At 38.0% G+C, this 23,453-nt stretch overlaps 1 protein-coding gene across 5 annotated transcripts; it reads left to right on the forward strand.

Moving 5' to 3' along the window:
• The first annotated feature begins 2,128 nt into the window (after nt 1–2,128).
• On the forward strand, nt 2,129–22,113 carry LOC141784092 (dynactin subunit 1-like). 5 transcript variants are annotated; one of them, XM_074661790.1, is made up of 31 exons: nt 2,129–2,284; nt 6,264–6,329; nt 6,446–6,640; nt 6,727–6,808; nt 7,170–7,201; nt 8,939–8,959; nt 9,298–9,321; nt 9,493–9,579; nt 10,686–10,838; nt 11,291–11,488; nt 13,397–13,601; nt 13,674–13,752; nt 13,860–14,019; nt 15,378–15,482; nt 15,589–15,780; nt 15,863–15,979; nt 16,068–16,220; nt 16,314–16,474; nt 17,690–17,858; nt 18,013–18,081; nt 18,175–18,387; nt 18,532–18,693; nt 19,865–19,996; nt 20,094–20,219; nt 20,309–20,451; nt 20,533–20,699; nt 20,970–21,088; nt 21,157–21,352; nt 21,442–21,515; nt 21,596–21,685; nt 21,764–22,113. In XM_074661790.1, the coding sequence occupies exons 2-31, from the start codon at nt 6,288–6,290 to the stop codon at nt 21,899–21,901; spliced, it is 3,804 nt and encodes a 1,267-aa protein (XP_074517891.1). In that variant the 5' UTR covers nt 2,129–2,284; nt 6,264–6,287; the 3' UTR covers nt 21,902–22,113. The 5 variants fall into 5 exon arrangements, with proteins under 5 accessions (XP_074517891.1, XP_074517890.1, XP_074517892.1 ...); XM_074661789.1 differs by lacking the exon at nt 2,129–2,284 and adding an exon at nt 4,233–4,285; XM_074661791.1 differs by lacking the exons at nt 2,129–2,284; nt 9,493–9,579 and adding an exon at nt 4,235–4,285.
• Nucleotides 22,114–23,453: the final 1,340 nt, after the last annotated feature.

Here is a 23,453-nt window from a genome sequence, read left to right on the forward strand (position 1 = left end):
TAAAAAAGAACAAAACAACTCATGAAAGTAGATAAATGAATAAAATATAAATAAAAAGAAAATGTGAATAAATAAAAAAGAAATAGAAACACCAAAAAAAGAGAAAGAAAAATAAAAATAAAACAGTATTAACATGTTTGAAAAGGATTAGGATGAAGAAGAAGTTTGTTTAATCCAAACTCTTCTCCTCTCCATAACTAGTTCACACTTTTCCTTATTCTTACAATAATAATAATTTTTATAATTAAAAAGAGTATAAATAATAATAATTAAAACAATTCAAAATAAACTATAAGTGTAATTATTAATATCAATATTATTATTATTTATATAATAATAATAATAATAATAATAATAATAATAATAATAATAATAATTGTTTGGTTTGATCAAAAATGTGCAATAATTTCCTCTGTGCAATACCCAAAATAAATGTCAGTATTTGTGTAATAGCCTGTTACCTTAGTCATCATTTTTATACCATATTTTGTAAGTTAATTTACATACCTTTATTTTTATACAATTCAGTATTCATTTTTTTATGTGGCACTTATGCCTATATTTTGTAATAATTAAATTAAATTAAATTAAATTAAATTAAATTAAATTAAATTGAATTAAATTAAATTAAATTGAATTAAGTAATAAATTTGATAGTATTTTGATACTTAGCTATTTTAATACTAAACTTTTCCAGGCCTGATCCCATTCATATGGCAATATTCAACTCACCATCATAGTGTCCTCTGCAGGAAATGCCATATTTTACTCCCCAAGGTTAACTTCAATCATTTGTTGAAATGGTGTCATGCCACAACAAATCAAGCTGTTCCAGCTCAGCCCTACATCAGTACATTACACAAAACATACTGTGCCCATTAATAGGTCCCAGCCTGAACACATGGATGATTGTAAATTTAAAAACAAAACAGAGCACCACCTACTGGCTGTAGTAAGTAAATGCTTCCATAGTCCTGGTAAGGTTCTGTATTTCCATCTACCTTGAATACTAGTCTATAAATACTAGAAAGATCTCACCTTTGAACTCACACAAGTCATCAGCCAACTTCTGCTACAGCAATCTGATGGTAACCATGGTAATACCACTCAGTAAATCAGAGAGTAAATCACTCATTCACAATCGAATATAAGGAATGTTGGGAGGAATATTAAGGAACATATAACAGAAGCAGACAGTTATAAAATATACAAAAGTATGTGGGCTGTAGTAAAAAGCGAGGCAGGAATAGATGATGAAGGTAGGTGTCATCGCCATGACACCAAAGCTTTACAGGCTGAAGATAAATTTCAGTATATATCATAAACTTGGGGATATGTGGGAAGTTAATAAACATTTGGTTAATTTTGTTTTGAAATATCAAACATTATTTGTCGAAGTATTACAGAAGCGTATTGCATTCACTTGAAGAAAAAAAAACCAACTCAGGTTTTTCAGAATAATTTATTCTTCGGTTTGTTTTTCTGTGGCAATTATTTTATTGTTTTTTTTTGGTATAATTATTTCTGTTTTTATGAGTAATTTTTTGTGGTCATTAGTTTTGTTTTTCTGATTAATATTTTTTTTATTGGTTTGTTTTTGTTATATTTATTTCTGTTTACATGAGTAACTTTTTTTTCTGTTTTTCAGATTACTTTTTTCCTGATTTTCAGAGTAATTTTTTCCTGAAGTATCCAGATACTTAGAAATCCTGCGAGAACCTCATCATGCTGCTTTTCATGGTAATTTTTTCCTCTTGTTTTTAGGAGTATTTTTTTTCCTGAAGTATCGAGCTACTTTGATTACTACTTAAATAACTAAATTACTAAAATATTAATCACAAAAACAAAATTAATAACCACCAAAAAATCTCGTAAAAAACAGAAATAATTATAACAAAAAACAAACCAATAAAAAATATTAATCAGAAAAACAAAATTAATTACCACAGAAAAACAAACCGAAGAATAAATTATCCTGAAAAACCTGAGTTTTTTTTTTTTTCTTCAAGTGAATGCAATACGCTTCCGTTAAGTATAGTTTATGATAATAAATTTAATTTCTTAGTTCTTTAAGACTAGTTGTTCACACCCCAGTTCGGTAGGTGGCGGTAATGCGCCTTTAAGCCGGTTGCGGTCTGCCAAGCGAGAAGAGGAAGGGGAAGAAGAAGCTAGGCGGAACTCGAAGAGATAATATTATTAAAACACAGGAGAGGCTTCAGGATTTTTTTCTATTCCGTGATCACACCAAGGAGCTACCTATAACAAAAATTCCCGTTTATGCCAGGTGAGCAAACGACAGAATACGGCTGTTGGTAAGTTTATCCAGGCAGTCTGTTTGTGAAAACGTTAGCTTTGAGGCTAACCAAGTTGACAGGATGGCTAACTTGCAAAGTTTCCAAATCTATTGTCGCTGTCTTACAATAAATGAAAACTTATTGGAAGTTTCAGTCGTTTGAAGTTGTACTTTTTCGTGTAATTGCATTAGCAAACAGTTAATCGAGCTAGCACGATGAGCTAGCTCCTGTCAGACTCTCATTAGCTAGCTGTGCTGTGTGTGTTTACATCTTCATCGCAGCAAAAACATCTTTCCAAAAACGTTACGGTCAGTCTTACATTATGAACTTTGCAGGTGTTGTTTACATGATGTATCTGCTGTTTCATTGCAAAATGTACGAACGTTTTCAGCCACGAAGAAGAGTTGAGCCTTCCATGTCACCTCGCCCATTGACAAACAGGCCTAACCAAATATTATCTCATGTCAGACGATGTCAACGGAAGCGTTTTGCATTCACTTAAAGAAAAAAACAACTTAGGTTTTCAGAGTAATTTATTCTTGGTTTTTTTTTATTTTTATTTTTTTTTTGTGGTTATTAATTTTGTTTTCCTGATTAGTATTTTTTTATTGGTTTGTTTTTTGTTATAATTATTATTTAGTTTTTAGTTTATATATATATATATATATTTTTTTTCCTGTTTTTATTAGTAATTTTTTGTGGTAATTAATTTTGTTTTTCTGATTAATATTTTTTTATTGGTTTTGTTTTTTGTTATAATTATTTCTGTTTTTATGAGTATTTTTTCTGTTTTCAGATTACTTTTTTCCTGTTTTTCTGAGTAATTTTTTCCTGAAGTATCGAGCTACTTCTAAATCCCGTGAGAATCTCCAACCTGCAGACGACCCCCGTGGATGTGTGGTGGCTCCTGTGTCCCGCACGGATCAGAGATCCTGTTCGGCACATATATGCCTTATCCTTAACTTTCTACCAGCTTTCCAATGTAAAAGCAATGCATTTTTTTAATGCCACATCTTCGTCTGTTCCTTAAGTATTACATTAAACAAAATGCTTATATAAAATATAAGGATAAAGTCGAAAACATAACAAGGGTATCATACCCTGTGTGTGGCTAATACTTTACCTTAATTGACCCGGAACGGACCGGTAGAAAGTTAAGGATAAGGCATATATGTGCCGAACAGGATCTCTGATCAGTGCGGGACACAGGAGCCACCACACATCCACGGGGGTCGTCTGCAGGTTGGAGGTTCTCGCTGGATTTCGAAGTAGCTCGATACTTCAGGAAAAATTACTCAGAAAAACAGGAAAAAAGTAATCTGAAAACAGAAAAAAATTACTAATAAAAATAGAAATAATTATAACAAAAAGAACAAACCAATAAAAAACTATTAATCAGAAAAACAAAATCAATTACCACAGAAAAAAATAAAAATAAAAATAGAAACAATTATAACAAAAACAAACCATTAAAAAAATATTAATTAGAAAAACAAAATTAATTACCACAAAAAATACTCATAAAAACAGAAATAATTATAACAAAAAACAAACCAATAAAAAATAGTAATCAGAAAAACAAAATTAATTGCTACAAAAAACAAACCAAAGAATAAATTAATCTGAAAAACCTGAGTTTTTTTTTTTCGTCAAGTGAGTGCAATACGCTTCCGTACTTTATTGCTAGATTTAGGTTTATTGTTGTTGGACAGTTAGCTTTTTAGCTCATCCTTAATGAAGTCATTCTAACATGGAGCGAGCATCCAACTGGCTTTAGGAGCAGTCAGACTTTGAATTAGCATTGACGTTTTGTGATGCACTACAAACTGATCCCTCCCCTTTAGTCCCTGTCTTGCATCGCTCTCTTCTGTCTCTGGAAACTGTGCACAGCTGTACAACCACAAAACAGTTAGGTTAGCTTACCTTTAGAGGTTAAACAATCCTAATTTGCAATTATGGCTTTGAACAGACGGCATTCTTTTACACCAAGGGTAAGTACACTGGATATTTTATCTATTATAAACATAAACAATACACAAATGTATTTATCAAAAAAAAATTCAATCAGCTTGTGGAGCTTACTCACCGTGACCTGGATGCAGGATCCACTTTTCAGTTTTGTTGGATCCATTTTTCCGTGAATAAATAAACTACAAAGATATGGATACCTAGACGGGACAAACTAGAGAGGACAATTTCTTGGTCTTTTATACACAGACATTTAAATAAACACTGATAAACTATTTTCCTCTGCCTTTGCCTTGTTGATTATAATTGTTTGGCAGGGTGGATTCACACCCATCTCGTCTGAAAACATGCCTCTACTGCTCTCCCAGCTCGTGTCTTGAATGAGTATCTTTGTATGAGCGCGGCAGAGATATGACTTGTTTATAAATAGGTGGATTGTGGTCCAGGGCATATGACTGGCTGCATGACTGTTCTCCCTTTGCTCTTTGCCCCTCTGGCTTTGTCGCAAATATTAAAAACAGGGATAGACTGATTATCGATGCCGATATTCAGCATTTTGAGGCAGATCTGCATCTGTTATTTTGTCTCCAATACAGCTGCTCCGCTCTGTCTGCTGTCACTACTCTGTTTACCATCTGATCGGTGACACGCAGAGACTTTTTTTTTTTTTGAAAACTTGACTTACTCTACGAAACTTTAGGGAGCTATATATTTTTTCAGCCTTCATTTAACTTTAAAAGACAGCTGCTGAGCCTGGGAGCTGTTTAATGAACAAATGATTAAGGGCTTTAAACAAAGTTAAGTGTTGGAGTTTGAATTATCCCAAATTTTGACGCCAATATTTTCACTTTCACTGCAAATGAATATTGGCCCTGAAAAAAAACATATCTGTTCATTTATAATTAAAAGTACAGTATGCAGTAATTAGTGTTATGTAGGACTTTTTTTTCTGGACAGGATTTCTAGGCGCAGTCAAGTGGTGGAGGGAGTCAGGTTCAGGGGTGTTACTAGGGGTGGGAATCGAAAACCGGTTCCTGTTGAGAATCGATAAGAAATGTTTCAATCCATCGATATCGTTAGCCTTTGTGCTCAACAATTCTCTTATCAATTCTTTATATTCATTTCTTTCGTCGATTACTCTGCCGCAGCTATCTTAGCTTAGCAGTTGGATAACGTTTCCCAAGAAAACTCTGAGGGCTCTAATTTCATGGCGCAGCCCAGGGTCTACCAATTTGACAATTTGGTAGATCGTCTGCACAGAGATGGGTGTGACGGTGCACCAGGGGGAGGTGTTGGCAGATTCATGTTGCCGCAGTGACAATTTCGTGCCAAAAACAGCACAGAAATTGCGCTGAAAGCTCGCCAGCTCCAACCTGGTCTATTCTCGGCGCAAAGTGGAGTGCACCCCACGCAGCTGTAATTTGGTGACAGGCTCACATGTGTGCACATGTCAACAAAGCCTAAGAGGCAGGTTTCCAGAGTGTCAGGCACATTTTAATGCAATAAACAATCACAGCAATCACTATTTAATGTAACCGTCTGAACCAGCATATACATTTGCATCTATATTTACTGTCCCGTCACATCTGATGTCAGATTAAAGCCGTTTGTCATAATGGAAAGTTAACCTGACGGCAGCTGGAAGTTTGATAACATCTGATACTGAGTATATATCTGGCTTCTCTCATTTCATTTAATTCAAAGAAAAGAGGGAGAGAAAAGACGAAGAAAAAAGAGACAAAATAAATGTTTGTCACTCAGGATTTACCCGTGATTTCCCATATTTCTCTGTTTTAGTCTTTATTTTTAACCTGATCTAAAAAGATGGAGTACATTATTGTAAGGAGGATGAGGTGGAGACACTGGGAGAGTATACAGTATATCACCAAAGGCTCTGCTTGGCGATGACAAACCAGGAGTGCAGGTGGATCAAAAGTATTCTGAATGGATAAGCCAGCTGTGTAACTGTCTCTTCATTTTGTTCTCCTATTAATGACAAAGCTGACGAGCCCGCTGATCAGCAAAATGAGCGCCACAGGAGCAGTGGAGAGTGGAAAACCTCCAAAGGTTGGTCTTTCTTTTTTTTTCTTACAAAGAAGAAGAGGAGTAAACATAATTTCCAAATGGAATTACTATAAATTCACAGATTACGTCCTCCTTCACCCTCTGCTCCTTCTTTCTAGATTGGATCTGTGGTGGAGGTGATCGGGAAGGGTCAGCGTGGGACCGTTGCTTATATTGGCGCCACCCTCTTTGCCTCAGGGAAGTGGGTGGGCGTCATCCTGAATGAGCCCAAAGGCAAAAACGACGGCACTGTCCAAGGAAAACGCTACTTCACCTGTGAGGAAAACCACGGGATATTTGTCCGACAGTCTCAGGTAACCCTATGAATACACAAGAAGAGCTTTTGTGCCTTTCTGTGTCTCAAACAAACTCCTGATTTTCTCCGTCTGTGCCTTTTTAGATCCAGGTGGTGGAGGACCGCTCCACTACCACCTCTCCTGACACTTCTGAGTCAGGAAGTACAAAAATACCTGGACAAAAAGGTGAGCGTGGGACACAGTATCTCTTTGTTTATACACGATGACGGTGAATGAGGTCAAAGATAATTCATAACGAATCACAATCGCGATTATGTAATTGCAGAAAAAGGTTGTGATTTTTCCTTCAGTTCCCTGTTTTCTATCTGGCACTTTCATGTGTTGGTTCAGATCTTTTACCAAAATATTTACAAAGATTTTAGATTTAGGCTACGTTCACACAACAGTTTAAAGTCGCCTTTCTGCTCAGAATAAATACACTTGGCTGAGGGTTTAGGAGTTTTGATCAATCTCAGTCATTACCTGAAACATCTGGGTGATTTGTAAGGAAGCAGTAAAATAACATTTCTAAATGTGTTTTCTACAGACATTCCTGAGACTCCTAAAACAACCAAACAGGTAAGGAAATACGTCATATTTTTCCTGAGTCAGTTTAGTGCTCTTGTGTTGTTAAGACATCTGGCCTTTTAAATGGTTGAAGTCCTTCAATTTTCGGTTTCTACAGTCACTTTGAAAAGAGTACTTGTCCGTGATTCGATGCTTTTTAACTCTAACTACATTCAGGAACTTTAATATATATATATATATATATATATATATATATATATATATATATATATATATATATATATATATATTTTTTTTTTTTTTCTTTATGGGACTACTTTTCCAAATGATTCAATAAAGATAACAAAACAAAAAAAACCAACCCAAGAAACCCAATAATGATATTTTTCCTGTCACTTTAGTAATTTAGCAATTATTCCACTACATCTTGTTTATAATATATTTTAGTAAACATCTATTATAGACTGAAATCAGGGCAAAAGGAAAAAAGAATTGATAAATACATAAGAGTGAATAAGAAAATAAAAATAGGATAATTAAATTAATCAAAATAATAATAATAATAATTATTATTATTATTATAATAACAACAACAATAATAATACTAATAACAACTATTATTATTATTATTATATAAAAATAATAGTTGTTATTATTAATATTATTCTTATTCTTATTATTATTATTGTAATTATTATTAAATATAATAATATTTATTATCATTTAAGTATTAAATAATAATGACAATAGTTATAATTATTAATATTGTTATTATTATTGTTGTTATTTGATATAATAATATTTATTATTTTAGTATTAAATAATAATGACAATAGTTATTATTATTGTTAGTATTTTAGATAATAATATTTATTATTATTTTAGTATTAAATAATAATGACAATAGTTATTATTATTGTTAGTATTTTAGATAATAATATTTATTATTATTTTAGTATTAATTAATAATGATACTAGTTATTATTGGTAGTAGTAGTATTACTATTTTATTATTATTTTAGTGTTTTATTTTAATAATAATGATAATTATTATAACAAACAAATAATAGAAAACTCAAGAATTAAATATTATATTTACATATGTATTTCTATAGACAGATTTTTTAAAAATAAATAATAATGAATGAATTATAAAAAAGCAAAATGAATAACACTCACAATTTTAAATCTATAGTGTGAACCAAGGGGATGACAACTAACCCTTATCTACTAAAATGAAACTCAGCTGTTTTTGTGTATTCTATCCGTTTTTGGCCAGAATTCTTCCAATTTATCCTGTTTTAATCTTAGCAAGTACGTCTGAGTTTCCGTAGTATCCATTATGTGCATCACTTCAACCCAGTCCTTGACCTTAGGTATCTCTGTAGTAAGCCATTGTTGAGTTATGGCTCTTTTTTTTTTTTTTTACTGATTTTAACATGACCTTAACATGTTTTTCTTTACTAAACCCAAAGATAGATTAGTTCAAATGAAAGTTGAAGTTTAGTTCTCGTTATGGTCTTCACACTGTTCTGGATCTCCTGTATGTTCTATATTTTAAATGTAATGGAAAAGAATAAGAAAAGCAAAGACAGTCTGTTAGCTAAGGTAGTATTGATTCAGTTAAGATCAGCACGGTCTACGGCTTTATAAAATATTCTCATCACCTTTGATGCCACCAAGATCCAGAGCCCTGAAGCTCCATCTCTTTGAACAGGTGTTGTTTCTTTGCCTGATGCAGATCCCACGGTTTGCCTTTTTATTTGTGTGTTTCAAATGTCTTTACAGGTGCCTGTGAGTGTTAAAAAGGTAGAAAACTAAATTACTTCATCCATCATCTTTCGCTTTTGTCGTCCCTTTTAATATTTTAATTCTCATCTGGAAACTTAACATTCCAGCTTCTTCTTCACTTGCTAGACCAGAACTCGCTGGTTTTCAGTGTGTTCATGAAGAAATGTGATGCTGTTGTAACTCTGTTGCATGAGCTCATAATGCTAAACTGTGCATGTAGCATCCAAAGCTGTGACAGAGCTGCGATAGCTCATCATACCTGAACATAGTTACCACAATTAACAGTGAATGTGTGTGTTTGTCTGTGTGTGTGTGCGCTTCAACTTCCGTGTGACTTACAACCTCCTCCTTTCCAGTCCTCTTCCCGCCACTCAGCTAAGGTGAGCTTGCTAACAGCAGAAAGCGCAAACTCTTCCAAACAGACTTAGTTAAAAATAAAAAGTTGTTAACCGAGGTTTTTTACGTCACGGCTTCAGTGTGTTATGTATAAATACGTGTGTGTGTGTAGAGTGAGCGTCTAACACAGTGTCTCCGTGATCACAATGTGCCAGTGGAACACTCCAGGTCGACTCACTCCTGCCACCTCCCTCCCCTCCCTCTTGATGCGTCCACCTGGGCGCTCCAGTCTGACTCCCACGGTATGCTCTGTTACATCAGGGTACCTCACGTGTAAATTGGTGGTTTGCGTTGATTGGCTCACAGGTGAAGGGCTCTGACAGGTTAGAGAACAGGGAGTATCACAGGGACGATCCCTCACGAGGAACACCAGGTGGTGGAGTGTGACGGTGCTGCATGCTACCTGTGGGGAAGGTGTTGACGTTCACACACTGACTGAGAAATGTTCCAGTTTTTCTGAAGAGGGGTTGTATGAGTTGAATTTCACCAGTAAATGTATCAACAACAATGGATTTCGGTCAGTCCCTTCAATGTAGCCTAGCTCATTCAAGCCTGTTTCCACCAAGTGGTTCAGTTTGGTTCGTCTTTAGGGGTGCCAGACTAAGGCCATGTCCATAGAAAGTACTTAATTTATCCCCAAAGGGAAATTCAGGGGGAGTCACAGCAGTAGTCAAGAAAACAAAAGTAAGAAAGTGTATAGAAAGTGCAAAAAGCTCCATAAGAAAATAGATGCTGACAGCTTGTCCATCATTGTCCAGTCAGCCAGCCTCCACCTCCACAGGGTCCAGGACTGAGCTTCTTCAGCAGTCTGTTCAGTTCTTCAAATGTGGCGTTAGCATTATGCTACTCTGCCTTCTGTTATTCCCTCTGTTGCTGGGTTAGCACAGCTAGCTTGTCCATCTTATTGGAGATAGATCTTATATTCTCAATAACGATGAAAGGAAGGACAGGTCCATGTCGTCACTTCTGAGAACCAGCACGTCGTCCTCACCTCCTTCTCCCCACCTTGTGGGGAAACATCCGGCCTAGCACCAGTTAGCATTGACATGCTACAGGCTGCTCACAGCTGATTTCACATGTAAACAATGCAGCCATGGCTGCATGTAGGATCTCCAGACAAACACAGGAGAAAAAATAGTAAAAATATAACTGAAGACACAAACAGTTTGGTGTCCACGACCAACAAATGACCCAGTCCAAATACAGAGATGACGGAAAACCAAACCAATCACTTACCTTTACCACGAGTGAAATTCAACTCAAACAATTCCCCTTTGAAAAAAAAAAAAAAAGAAGGCTCCTTGAAAAAGTCACCATGTTTCCTTTACCGTCCTTCACACACCGACAGGCGTCTCGTGAGAGTCTCTTGTCCTCCGTGCCGGGTGATGTCAGCGAAGCCGGACTGTCAAGCCACCAGAGTCCACTGGGAGCTCCTGTCATACCACAACCCAGTGTGCCAACCCCAGCAGTGGCATCTCAAAGTCCTGCAACGCCCAGCAAGGTGGGTCACCGACCAGATGAGTCAACAATCACAAAAAAAAAAAACTTACATGGTCACCTTTCATTTGTGTAACAGTTGGATTTTAACAGCCCTGTCCTGTGTTATCCCTTTTTTGTTTATTTATTTATTTGAACAGGTGGAGCCTGTCATTTCCAAGCAGGTAGAGCTTTTTAAAGGCTGGCATGAGTTGGGTTATAATCAAAATGACTCTTTACCTAACGTCTTATTTTGCCCTATTCTCAGAGTGATGTGGTGATGGTGCACGTCCAAACTCCACAGAATGCCTTCATGCAAATGTTGAATTTCTTTACTAACCTTCTTTCTTCTCCCTGCCTTGGTGAAAATTCTTAACAGCCTCTTAAGTAAAAAATATCTCCCAGGATTCTGTGATATGTCATTGGTTGTGCTTTCAAAAGGTGCTTTTCTACTCTCTGATGTTTTCCGCTTTCAAGGAGGAGGAATCACTCCGAGCGCAGGTCAAGGACCTGGAGGAGAAGCTGGAAACCCTGAAGATGAAGAGGTCAGAGGACAAGGCCAAACTGAAGGAGCTCGAGAAACACAAAATCCAACTGGAGCAGCTTCAGGAGTGGAAGAATAAGATGCAGGAGCAGCAGGCTGAACTGCAGAAACAACTCAAAGAGGCGAAGAAGGTACTAAAACACACGTCTTGTTAAAAGTCACGTCTTCACGACAATGTGCGTGACACTCCAGGCCACAAGGTGTCACTGTAGTCCACTTAAAACAGATCCTCCTCACAGCATTTTTAAACTATTACAGGTTTTTTTTTTGACTTTTTGACCCTCTGACAGTCTGGACATGTTGCCTAGCAGCGTTGGATAAACCTGTTCAGGGATGGGGATGCTGTGAGTGGCAGTGGATTTAACTTTAAGCCCATTAGCTTGTTTGCATTTACAAGGTTAAAAAGTGGCTGATTCTATAACAGCCCTCATATATTATTTTCACCCTGAGTGAGAGTAGGAACCTTGATTTTTCTTTGTTTACTCAACTTTTAAAGCCAGTTGTCTAATCTGTCTCAGCCCTGTCACATCCTTCAGTCGCTTTTTAAATTCTTTTAAATTTAAAGTAAACACATTTTTCCCTTTAAAGGGGCTGTGAGCAGTTAGAAAGTGATCTTGAAAAACTCTCCCTTCTAGATATATGCCTGATTGTAATTCACACTTTAAAATGAGATTATCAGCGCCAATATTGCTGGTTACAGGTTATTTTAAATTACTACTTCTTAGCTTCCTGATCAAGTTGTCCAGGACCGGATTGATTGACGGCACGTCTAGGTCTCTATGACAACACCACGCCATCTGATGAAGATTAGCAGGGAGAAGAGAGATCTGTGTTTTTCTCTGCTGAAAATGATTTCTTTGATTATTTTTTTAGTGATGGTGGACACTGGAGCCCATGGATGTGTACCGATTTAGGTACTTTTATAGGTGCTGACCGAATTCTGTCAAAAGTACTGGGTACCGATTCATGTAAAATCAAAAGGTGTTGTGTTTAGATACCTAAATGGATCCTTGTGACTGTGAGGGAGTGGAAGAGTAGGACATTTTCCATGCTGGACATGAACACAGCATTGCAAGGTTATATATTGAAGAATAAGTATGTCAAGTTGAAAAACTGTATAATTTTTTATCAAACAAATTGATATATTTTACCACATAAACACAAAAAAGTACCAAAAATTTGGTACCAACGAGTACTGGTACCAATTGCCAGGTACTGGGCATCGGTACCGTATTGTTTTAAATGTGAAAGGTTCCCATCCCTACTGGAGCCTAACTGTCAGACAGAAAAAGGACAGAAGAGCAGAAGAAAGATAAACAGGAGAGAGATAGAGCACGAGCTAAAGGCTAAAAGGGCTAAACTGTTTGTGCTAATGTTGATTCCAACCCACAGTCAGCAGTTATTCTGCAGTGGTCTGTTCAAACTTGAGAGTCTATCAATAAAATGAAGAGTGAGGTTACGTTAGCTCTGATTGGTAGATGACATAACCAGGATTTGCTAACGTTACATGTTACCAACATGTCTTACAGCATGGGGCTGTCAGCTGTGCTAAATATAAACAGCTACTAAACTACTTACAAACTGACAGTGTTAGCTTGTTGTCACGTTAGATACGTTGGAGCACCGGGTTGCCGATAGCACTACGTAAAGCAAGCTACTACAATGTTAGCTTGATGTCACAGCGAGGAGTTGCAGTTAAAACAGATTCTCTTCATAGCATCTTTAAACATTTGTTGCAGTGTTTACAAACTAGGTTATTGTTACGACATCCTTGGTTGCCTTCATTAAGAAGTTGTTTTTTTTTATTATTGTCATCATCATTATTTTTATGTAAAACAGCATTTAAAAACTACACTAATGAGTGAAAGAGTGAAAGTTAGAGGGTCAGCGCTGCTAGCTAAACCATCAGTGTTGGTTTACGTAAATGTTTGGTATAATCGTTTTGGACGCCAAGGTAGGCTACCAGTTAAAGTTACCGTGTCCCTGTGCTGCCCAACCATCATCGTAGTCTGAGGTTTTATCTGATCTCCTCCTCGTAGGAAGCCCGCGAGGCGCAGGAGGCTAAGGACCGTTACATGGAAGAGATGGCCGACACAGCAGACGCTATAGAAATGGCCACACTGGACAAAGAGATGGCAGAGGAGCGCGCAGAGTCCCTGCAGGTGGAGGTGGACACGTTGAAAGAGAAAGTAGAGGAGCTTTCCATGGACCTGGAGATCCTCAGACATGAGATTTCAGAAAAAGGTTTGGACCCCTCTCAGAGTGAATCGGTCTTATCATTAATATCTGTTGCTCACTCCTCTGTGTCTCTTACAGGCTCAGATGGAGCTGCCTCGAGCTACCACGTCAAGCAGCTCGAGGAGCAGAATTCCAGACTCAAAGAGGCCCTGGTTCGGTGAGTTCAGTGTCAGAAAGTCTCATTTTAAAATTTGCTTTAAAAGTTAGAGGAGAGCCAACACTTTGTTGTGTTTGACCCAACTTTCACACGACTCCATCCATCAGGATGCGAGACCTGTCCACCTCAGAGAAACACGAACACGTCAAGCTGCAGAAGCAGATGGAGAAGAAAAACTCTGAGCTGGAGGTCCTGAGGACTCAGAAGGAAAAACTGCAGGAAGAGGTCAAGCAGGCGGAGTCTACGATTGATGAGCTGAAGGAGCAGGTATGGTCTGACGCTTCCTGGATCCTAAAAATCATGTTATATAGATTAGAAAGCGAACACTTCAGTCAATTTCTTGGTCTTTGAGGGCAGAAAAAAAAACATTGATTTTCTAGCAACACGTTCAGAGTCTGAAAGTTCAGCGTCAGTTTCTCTGCAAGGTCTAACAATATTTATCACATAAGATTTACCTTAAAGAGGAGGAATGCTGAACACAACTAATTTTGTGCTTGTGTATGCTTAATTTATTTTATTTTATTTTATTTATTTAATAATCTTATTCATTTTTTTATTTTATTTATTTAATCCTCTTTTTATTATAATTTAATTTATTTGATAATCTTATTTATTTAACTATCTAATTTATTTAATGATCTTATTTATTTAAGGATCTTATTTATTTAATCCTCTTTTTTTATTATTTAATTTATTCTTATTTATATAATTATTTCCTTTATTTAAGAATCTTATTTATTTAATTATCTAATTTATTTAATAATCTTATTTTTTTGATTATTGAATTTATTTAATAATCTTATTTGATGATTTTATTTGTTTAATAATCTTAATTATTTAGTTATCTTGTTTATTTTATTATTTAAATTCTTTAACAATCTCATATATTTAATTATTTAATTTATTTAATTATCTTATTTATTTAATTATTTTATTTGTTTGATAATCTTATTAATTTAATTATGTTATTTGTTTAATAATTTTATTTATTTAATAATTTAATTTATTTAATAATCTTATTTATAATTTAATATATATATTAAATATATATATATGTTTTTATTTATATATTTCTAGAGATGAGTATTGCTAAGAACCTCATAATTCAACATTAAATTTATTTCATATTGATTCAAATGCTTCTATTTTCGATTTTCATGCTTATGTGAACATATGCAGTTTGTCAGCTAACATTTTGGAGCAATAAAGCAACTCAAATATCCATGCAAATGATTTTTAAACACTCACAATTAGGCAAGGAAATATTGCGATGCACCAATTTACCCACCCCTATTTATTTCCGTACATGTTTTATTTTGGCACTTTTTGCCCTCCGTATCGATGACGATAACGTACAGTTAATGAAAACCCAGAACCTCTTAAAATTAGATCATTAAAGAAGACCAATAAAAGGGATTTTTAAAACAGACATGTTGTCTTTCTGAAAAGTTTGTTCATTAGTTAGCACGTGTTGCTAGGTTAGGGTTCCTTTTTCATCGGGGTTGTTAATCTGTCTGATTTCTTGATTGGCTGTTATTGTTTTTCTATTTGATAGTAACTCAAAATTGTTGCACCAAAAAAAAATTTAACAAGTTGTTTTATGTGTTTGTAATATCTTTGACCAGGTGGATGCCGCCCTGGGCTCAGAGGAGATGGTCGAGACTTTAACTGAGAGGAACCTTGACCTGGAGGAGAAAGTCAGAGAGCTCAGAGAAACAGTCACTGATCTGGTTTGTACGCCTCCATCCATGTTTTTTTAACTGCATCACTGATTGCTGACACCTCATCAGCTTCATCTGGAAGTTTTCAACTTTAAACTCTGGTTTCTGACGACAGGAATCCATAAACGAGATGAACGACGAGCTCCAGGAGAACGCGCGGGAGACGGAAATGGAGCTAAGGGAGCAGCTGGACCTCAGTTCAGCCAAGGTCAGAGAGGCCGACAAGCGGGTGGAGGCCGCCCAGGAGACGGTGGCTGATTACCAGCATACTATAAACAAATACAGAGACCTCACGGCCAGGCTGCAGGTGGGTGATGGAGTGACAGTTTACTGAGCAGAGGATGAGTGAGTGGACGTCCTGACTGTCCTGTTCTCCCCTGATCCCCCAGGAGGCCAACAGAGAGCTGATCAGCCAGCAGAATACGAGCGCTGAGCAAGTCCAGCAGCCTCCTGCTGAGCTGTTCGACTTCAAGATCAAGTTCGCAGAGACCAAGGCTCACGCCAAGGTAGGAGAGCTTCATGTAGGATCCACGCTGGGCGCCATGACACCACTGTTCCAGCTTTATATGAACACGTCCCTGTCTCTGCCAACAGGCCATTGAGATGGAGCTGAGGAAAATGGAAGTGGCTCAGTCCAACAGGCAGGTTTCTCTGCTCACCTCTTTCATGCCCGACTCCTTCCTTCGCCATGGAGGGGATCACGACTGTGTCCTGGTCCTCCTGCTCATCCCGAGGCTCATCTGTAAGGTACGGTACGGCGTTCTTCATGAATCAGATCCTCTATCCTCTCCTGCTCCTCTGTAGTGAAAGCATCTGTGTGCCTGTGTCTGTGATTTCCAGGCTGAGCTCATCAGTAAACAAGCGCAGGAAAAGTTCGACCTAAATGGGAACGTGGCTCCAGGGTCCGGGCTCCGGGGCCCTCCTGGAGAACAGCGCAGTTTTGCCTCCGGACTTGTTTACTCGCTCGGCTTACTGCAAGCCACTCTCCACAAATATGAACAGTAAGTGCTGAAAATAGTGACTCAGCAACATTTTTTATTCATTTTAAACAGATTAATGCAACACAGTCTGCAAAAATTGAAATCTAATCAAGTGTTTTTGTCTTATTTTTAGTAAAAGTTCTCTTTTTATACTGGATATGAGCCACATTCAACTGGTCAGTCCAGAAAAATGTCTTTTTTTAGTTGTTTAAAGACAAAAATGAGGTTAGAATTACTTGTAACAAGTAAAAAAAAGATAAAAATTTGCTTGAAACTGTATTAATGTCTTAATAAAAGTGACCTAATTTCAGACCTCAATGCAGACCTCATTTTTGCCTCTAAACAACTTGAAATAAGACATTTTGTCTGGACTCATTAGGTGAATGTGGCTCATATTAAGTCTAAAAAGACATTTTCTTTGATTTGTCGTCAGAAAAAAGTAAAGGTGTCAAGGTTTAAAGGTAGGGTCTGCAGGAATTTTCATTACTTGTCAGTAAACACACATTCAAACTGGGCTCCTCCTCCTTGGCTCAGTGCCAGCTGCAGCCCACACCCACTGCCTCCAACCGAAGCTACGTGAACACGCTCACTAGCCCAGCAACCACCTGAAGCATCACGTTTCTATGTGGGAGAGACTCAAGAGTCGCGCACCAGACTTAGCATGTTAGCACAAGCTAACCACGGGTATTTGCCATATACCTGGTCAGCAGGAAGCTAACTCGCGTCACTTTTTGCTGAAAGTGAGTGAATGTCGAGCCAAGCTTTACCCTCATTTAGTGAAAAAGCTTTATCTGTTGTCGTCGTTTTTCTTGCTCTGTGCAATATCCGCTAGCATAGCCGCTCTGATTAGCGTCTTCCACTTGCAACAGTCAACACGCAAAGTCAGTTGTGCACTGGGCATGCTCTGATTAGGTAAGGTAACCACGTTTACTCTCCGCCCAGAAATGTCCCTATACAACCTAAAAATCAACATCCAGGCTGAGGAGAGGGTTTGAGGCTGACACAGATACTGACACATATGTAGAGGCCTAGGAAGAAAATATAAAATAAAAAATATGATTAAAAATAAATAATGAAATGAAATAAAAATAAGAAATATAAAATAAAAAAATATGTAAATAAAGATAAATAATGAAATGAAATAAAAATAGGAAATAAAAAATAAAATAAAAAAATATAATTTTTAATATTTTGTTCTCCATTTAAAGATGTTTTCCTCCATTGATGTTGTTTCAGGGCGCTCAATAGTTGCAGTGTGGAGGTTTTCAAACGTATGGGTACCCTCTACTCTGAGATGAGCTTCCACGAGCGCTCTCTGGATTATTTCATCGACCTGCTCCATAAAGATCAGCTTGATGAGACTGTGCAGGTTGAACCTCTGACGAAGGCTATAAAATACTATCAGGTTCCACATTATTATTATTATTTTTTTTAACCTGAAATTGTTCTTTTAACCACAAAATCACAAAGTTATGATATCCATTTGATGTGACTGATGTTATGACTCCGTCACTCAGTTGCTTACATTTTTCTGAGACGTGTATTTATTTGTTCTTCAGCAACTGTACGGCGTCCACCTGGCAGATCAGACTGAAGACTGCACCGTGCAGCTGGCTGATCACATCCTGGTACTTCACTTTGCTTTGTCTCTGATTTTTATTTAACCCTGAGAGTGTCGCAGAGAGGTTTTTCTAACACTTAACATCCGACCTTCCCTCCAGTTTACCCAGAGCGCCCTCGACTGTATGGGAGTGGAAGTTGCTCGTCTGCGATCGTTCCTGGCAGCAGGTCAGGAGAGCGCCGGCCTCAGCGTTCTCCTGAAAGACCTGGACACTTCCTGCTCAGATATTAAACAGTTCTGCAAAAAGATCCGCCGTCGCATGCCGGGAACAGATGTAGCAGGAGTTCCCGTGGCTATAAAGTTTGCACCTCAGGTACGGCTCACACGCAAAATTCAGGATGAAATGTTTTATAGATTTTTGCACAGAATATTGTTTCAGTATTTTCTTGCACAATATTCATATTATAAGGTTATGTGATATATGTGATATGTTGTACACATTGTCTGCGTACGACAGGTGTCAGAGGCGCTGACGGAGTGCAGGCGCCAGCAGACCCGAGTGGTGGCCGTGCTACAGGAGGTGGCGGCGGCGGGAGCTCGGCTCGTTGCCCCTCTGGCGGAACAGGAAGGGCTTAACGCTCTCAAACTGGAAGATGTAGCCTACAAGGCCGTGGAACAGGTAGTTCATGTTTTAATCACACCAACACATTTATACGCAGTAACTGTTGCTGTATGACTGAGTTAAATGTGTTTAGCTAGATTTTTAGCAAAAACTGGAAATATTGTCAGAGGAACCTTTGAGTTTCTTCAGCCCAATTTCCACCAAGTGTTTCAGTTCGTCTCGTCTTGATACGGCACTTATTTTGTTGCATTTTGCTCCCAGCCCAGTGCGGCTCCAAATCTCTAGCCAGACTCTTCTCCTCTGTTGTTCCCAAATGGTGAATGAGTTGCCTAACTCTATACGATCCACAGAGTCTCTTTCCACTTTAAGAGATGTCTGAAAACTCATCTGTTTAGCACTAAGTACTGAATGTTGTTAAAGGTTGAGGTTTATTGTTGCAGGGATGAATTGTGGTTTATATATGTATATATTCTGGTATGCTGGATCGGACCCCAGAAGTAAAAACAACTGTTTTATGGCAGCTATGGTAACCATAGATAAAGCATACACCTTACCAGAGCAGTCTCATGTCCCAATATGGCCGCCGGTGACGATGCTGCAGACTCCGCCTCAAGCCATCTAGTGTTCTTGTAGATATCAAAGGTTATTACACCAAAACAAAAGCACAACAAATACAGAACAGTCTGCTACACCTGCGACATATCAGTCAGGAAAAGTGATGACTGGAAGTGCTTCAACAGAAACGATGAAGTTAATGTGTAGTGACAGATTTGTGACGTTAAATTTTCACGCCATAGAATAACTTGATGCTAAACCAAAGGCGCTCAAAGAACAAAGAGAAAACAGTGAAGACACGCAGTCTCACATCACATCAATAGCTAGCCCTGTTAGCACGTCATTGTGACGAAACCAGAGCAGCAAAGATTAGCATGCTAGAGAGCTGATGGCATTTGTCCAGGTGGAGTACCGCCACCATGGACAACAACTTCTACTAGAAAGGAGTAGACTTTAATTACTGTCCCGGAGGTCCGGACCCTATTTTTGTTTATAGTTTAAATCAACGCCTACCAAGAAGGTTAAGGTTGGCAGTGGAAACGCAAAGAGGATCAGGCTCCAACCCGGACCAAACTGTACTGATCCGTACTGGATCGCTTGGTGGAAACGAGGTGGATGTTCAAACCGAGGTTGTTTCGATGATCGACTGAGTGTGAACTTTTTACCATCCCAGGTGTACGGGAGTCATGGTTCGAGTGGACTGGACTGCCTCCGTCAGTCATGCAGCTCTGTCATCACCACCATGAACAAGATGGCCACAGCCATGCAGGAAGGAGAGTACGACGCCGAAAGACCACAAAGCAAGGTACTAACACGCCTTACCAGTTCAGGTTTTTAATTTTATTTCTGCTCAAGGCCGGTTTGATCCTTTTGTCTCATTGTGTTTAATGTTATATCCTCAGACTCCTCCAGTGGAGACTCGAGCATCGATGGTCAGGGCCGAGATGACGGACGCTGAGGGTCTGGGGGTGAAATTAGAGGACAGAGAGACGGTCATCAAGGAGCTCAAGAGGTCCCTGAAAATCAAGGTGAACACTTTGAATCGCTTCCACTTTCTTGGGATGGCACAAGAACTTAGCGGTGGGTTTAACTGTCCGGCTGATCCTCCTCCACCCAGGGTGAAGAACTGAGCGAGGCCAACGTGCGCCTGAGCCTGTTGGAGAAGAAACTGGACACCTCCACCAAAGACGCAGACGACCGAGTGGAGAAGATTCAGACCAAACTGGATGAGAACCTCGCTCTGCTGAAGAAGAAAGAAAAGTAAGACGTGAAGAAAAGGACTCATTCTTTGTCCTTTCTGTTTTCTTACATCCTCATCCTCCTGTTTCTCCTCGTCTTCAGGGAGTTTGAGGAGACGATGGATGCTCTTCAGGCAGATATCGACCAACTGGAGGCGGAGAAGGCAGAGCTGAAACAGCGCATGAACAACCAATCAAAGATGACCATCGAGAGCCTCAGAGGTCCACCGTCTTCTGGGATCGCCTCCATTGTTCAGGGGTCTGCAGGAGGTGAGTGCTCTGAACCATCGATCTATGGGTCCACTCACTCGGACAATCAGTGAACGTTCAGTGACAGACGCTACGGCAGGTGACACAGTCGGAGACATTTATAAAGCCCCCATTCGAGGGAGATATTTTGTCCTCATCATCATACGTTTCATCACTGATACGAGTTTTGCTTCTACCTGACATCAGGACAACTTTGGGAAAACAAAAACTGGAGATTCTTAGAAAAGTAGATGATGAACTGTCTTCCCCCACTTTTCCTTGTCCTTGCAGGTCTGCCTCAGTCCCTGGTGGGTCCAGTTCAGGTGGTGGACTCTCCTCTCCTCAGGCAACAGGTTGAAGCCCAGAGATTGGGCATCAAGCAGCTCAAGAACGAAAACAACAGATTTAAGGTACAGAGGTGTTGGTTTGTGGTGTCATACATTAAAAAAGCAGGAGCCTGACCTCGACTGTCTTCCAGGCTGAGAAGATGAGGGCCCAGCTGGCCTCCCTGCCTCCGCTCCACCCTCCCAAACTGCCACAGCTGTCCAAAGAAAGCTCAGCACCACCCGATGGACTCAACACAGGCATCTACCGCAGGACTGACCAGCTGCTGGCGACACTCCTCAAGCTCAGCGCTGAAGTCAAAGTGGTGGATGTCACCGGTAAAACATCCGGTAAGTCGTCCTCTCAGTTTGTACGCTTCGCTCTTCCACCTGTGTAACGTCATGAGAGGTTTGAGTTTCTCTTCTTCTGTGGTGTCCAGTAAGCGCCAGCGCCCAGCTGCTGGAGCAGACCGCCCGTCTTCAGACCCTCAGTGATGCCCTGGTGAAACTGAAGGTACCAACATCAGGAGCAAACTGCTCTTCTGACTGTTTCTGTTTCCTCCAGAAATAATCATCCGGACTTTTCCGTTTCAGGGAGAGGTCACCGAACACGTCGTCTCATTCCAACCAAGCGCCAAAGCTTCCTCAGACTTCGCCACCTTCCCAGCCTCGTCCTTTACCAAGGTAGAGCTACACACCACGCAGACCACTTCTCTGTCGACGTCATCACATCTTCATTTTTCTGTTTTATTTTGTTTTCAGGCCAAAGAAGAGAAGCAGAGAGGAACCGTGTTTGTAGGCCGTGTTGCCATCCCCTGCGTCCGTGGACAGGAGCAGGTCCACCGCCTGGTCCTGTCGCAGCAGCAGCTGCAGAGAGTGCACGGCCTGCTCATGGCCTGAGAAACACAGCCACGTTTGATGACCGGCGTAGAAAAACGTTTCTTTCATTTCATTCCAGGTTCCACATTATCAGCCTTCAATCTTTCTCTTTTGCTTTCTTGTACTAAGAACATGTTTCCTAGATTTGTAACGTTGATACTTTAGCACTAATAAAACTGGAGCACAGTGGAGTTCCTCTGTTGACTCAAAGCCAGTTGGTGTGTGAAGTATTATTGAATTAAAGATTTTTTTTATTTACAGATGATATTGATGATTAAAAACACTGACACTGAATAAAATCCTGTGCTAACATTTAGTTGAACTAAATTTTCATCCCATCTGTCAATAAAGCCTGCCACCGCTCTACTTCACCTCCTACAACATCAACAGCCAATTTTAATTTTGTGTGGATTGACTTGTTTAACTGCCAGCGTGCCGGCTTAATATACATGCTTAACATGTGGCAAAGCATTAGCATACCACAAAAAAGATGAGTTGAGCAATACTGCCAATACATATTTTAAGATTCAAATAAACTTGCAAAATTTTTGAAATTTTTGTAAACATAGATTTTTTTGCAAAATTTTGATTTTTTTAAATTCAGTTTTTTTATTTTTGCTAATTTTGAATTTTACAAATTGTTTAAAATTTTTGCTTTTTTTAATTCAAAAATTTAATACAAAAATAAACCCTTCTCATTAGGATAAGTATTCCTCAAATTATTACTTTACATAAAGTTTCATACATTTATACATATTTTGATTGTTTTAATTTGAATGATAAGATTTTGTGGCACATTTTTTTTTTTTTTTTGCAAAATTTCAAAATTTCATAAATTTTTTTGGATTTTTTGCATTTTTTAAAAATGTACTATTTATTTAAATTTAATATATTTGTTTTAATTTTTTTTAAAAATCGTTTTGCAAGCTTATTAAAATAAATATTTTTTAAATTTTGCTAATTAATATTTTTTTTGCAAAGTTTTCACACACTGGCCAACTTCCAAAGAGAAAAAAACTTTAAAACAAAATTTAATTAAAAATAACTTTTGGCAAATTTTACAAAATTTCATTTGACAGGTTTAAAACTTTTTAAAATTTAAAAATATAATATTTGAAATTTTAAATCTTTTTGCAGTTTTGGAAATTTCAAAACTGAAATTTTGAAAAATGTGTTATTTGGTTACATTTTTGAAATTAGATTTTTTTTCCACATTTTGCAATTTTTTGACATTTCATAATTGTTTGTTACAGTTTTTTGAAATTTCAAAATGAAATTAAAAAAAAAAAAACAACAATTTTTTCTCTGTAAATTTAAAACTAAGACGAGTCATGTCGTAATTTCACAAATTCAAAAAAAACTTATTTTGACAATGACAAAAAAGAAGAGCACATAAAAACACATCTTGTATAAAGTGGCCACCTCCAATCTGCCATATTTTATTGTAAATACACTCACACATGGGTTAAATGTCATACAGGTGTGGACGTAGCTTTGACTAAATTGTTTACGATGTGAAATAAGAACTTTAAATTACTCAGACAAATAATAAAACACAGTGAACACTGCTGTT

The sequence above is a fragment of the Halichoeres trimaculatus genome, unplaced genomic scaffold, assembly GCF_033239565.1.
Source record: "Halichoeres trimaculatus isolate MK-OKI-2021-1 unplaced genomic scaffold, fHalTri1.1 fHalTri1_scaffold_22, whole genome shotgun sequence".
In the NCBI taxonomy this organism is placed as follows: domain Eukaryota; kingdom Metazoa; phylum Chordata; class Actinopteri; order Labriformes; family Labridae; genus Halichoeres; species Halichoeres trimaculatus.

Excerpts from the sequence above, each read along its gene's own strand:
- LOC141784092 (XM_074661789.1), top strand. The coding sequence starts at position 4,250 with ATGGCTTTGAACAGACGGCATTCTTTTACACCAAGG. Across the intron at positions 10,839-11,290 it reads GTCCTGCAACGCCCAGCAAG|GAGGAGGAATCACTCCGAGC; the intron begins GTGGGTCACCGA and ends TCCGCTTTCAAG. Across the intron at positions 20,220-20,308 it reads AGAGGTCCCTGAAAATCAAG|GGTGAAGAACTGAGCGAGGC; the intron begins GTGAACACTTTG and ends TCCTCCACCCAG.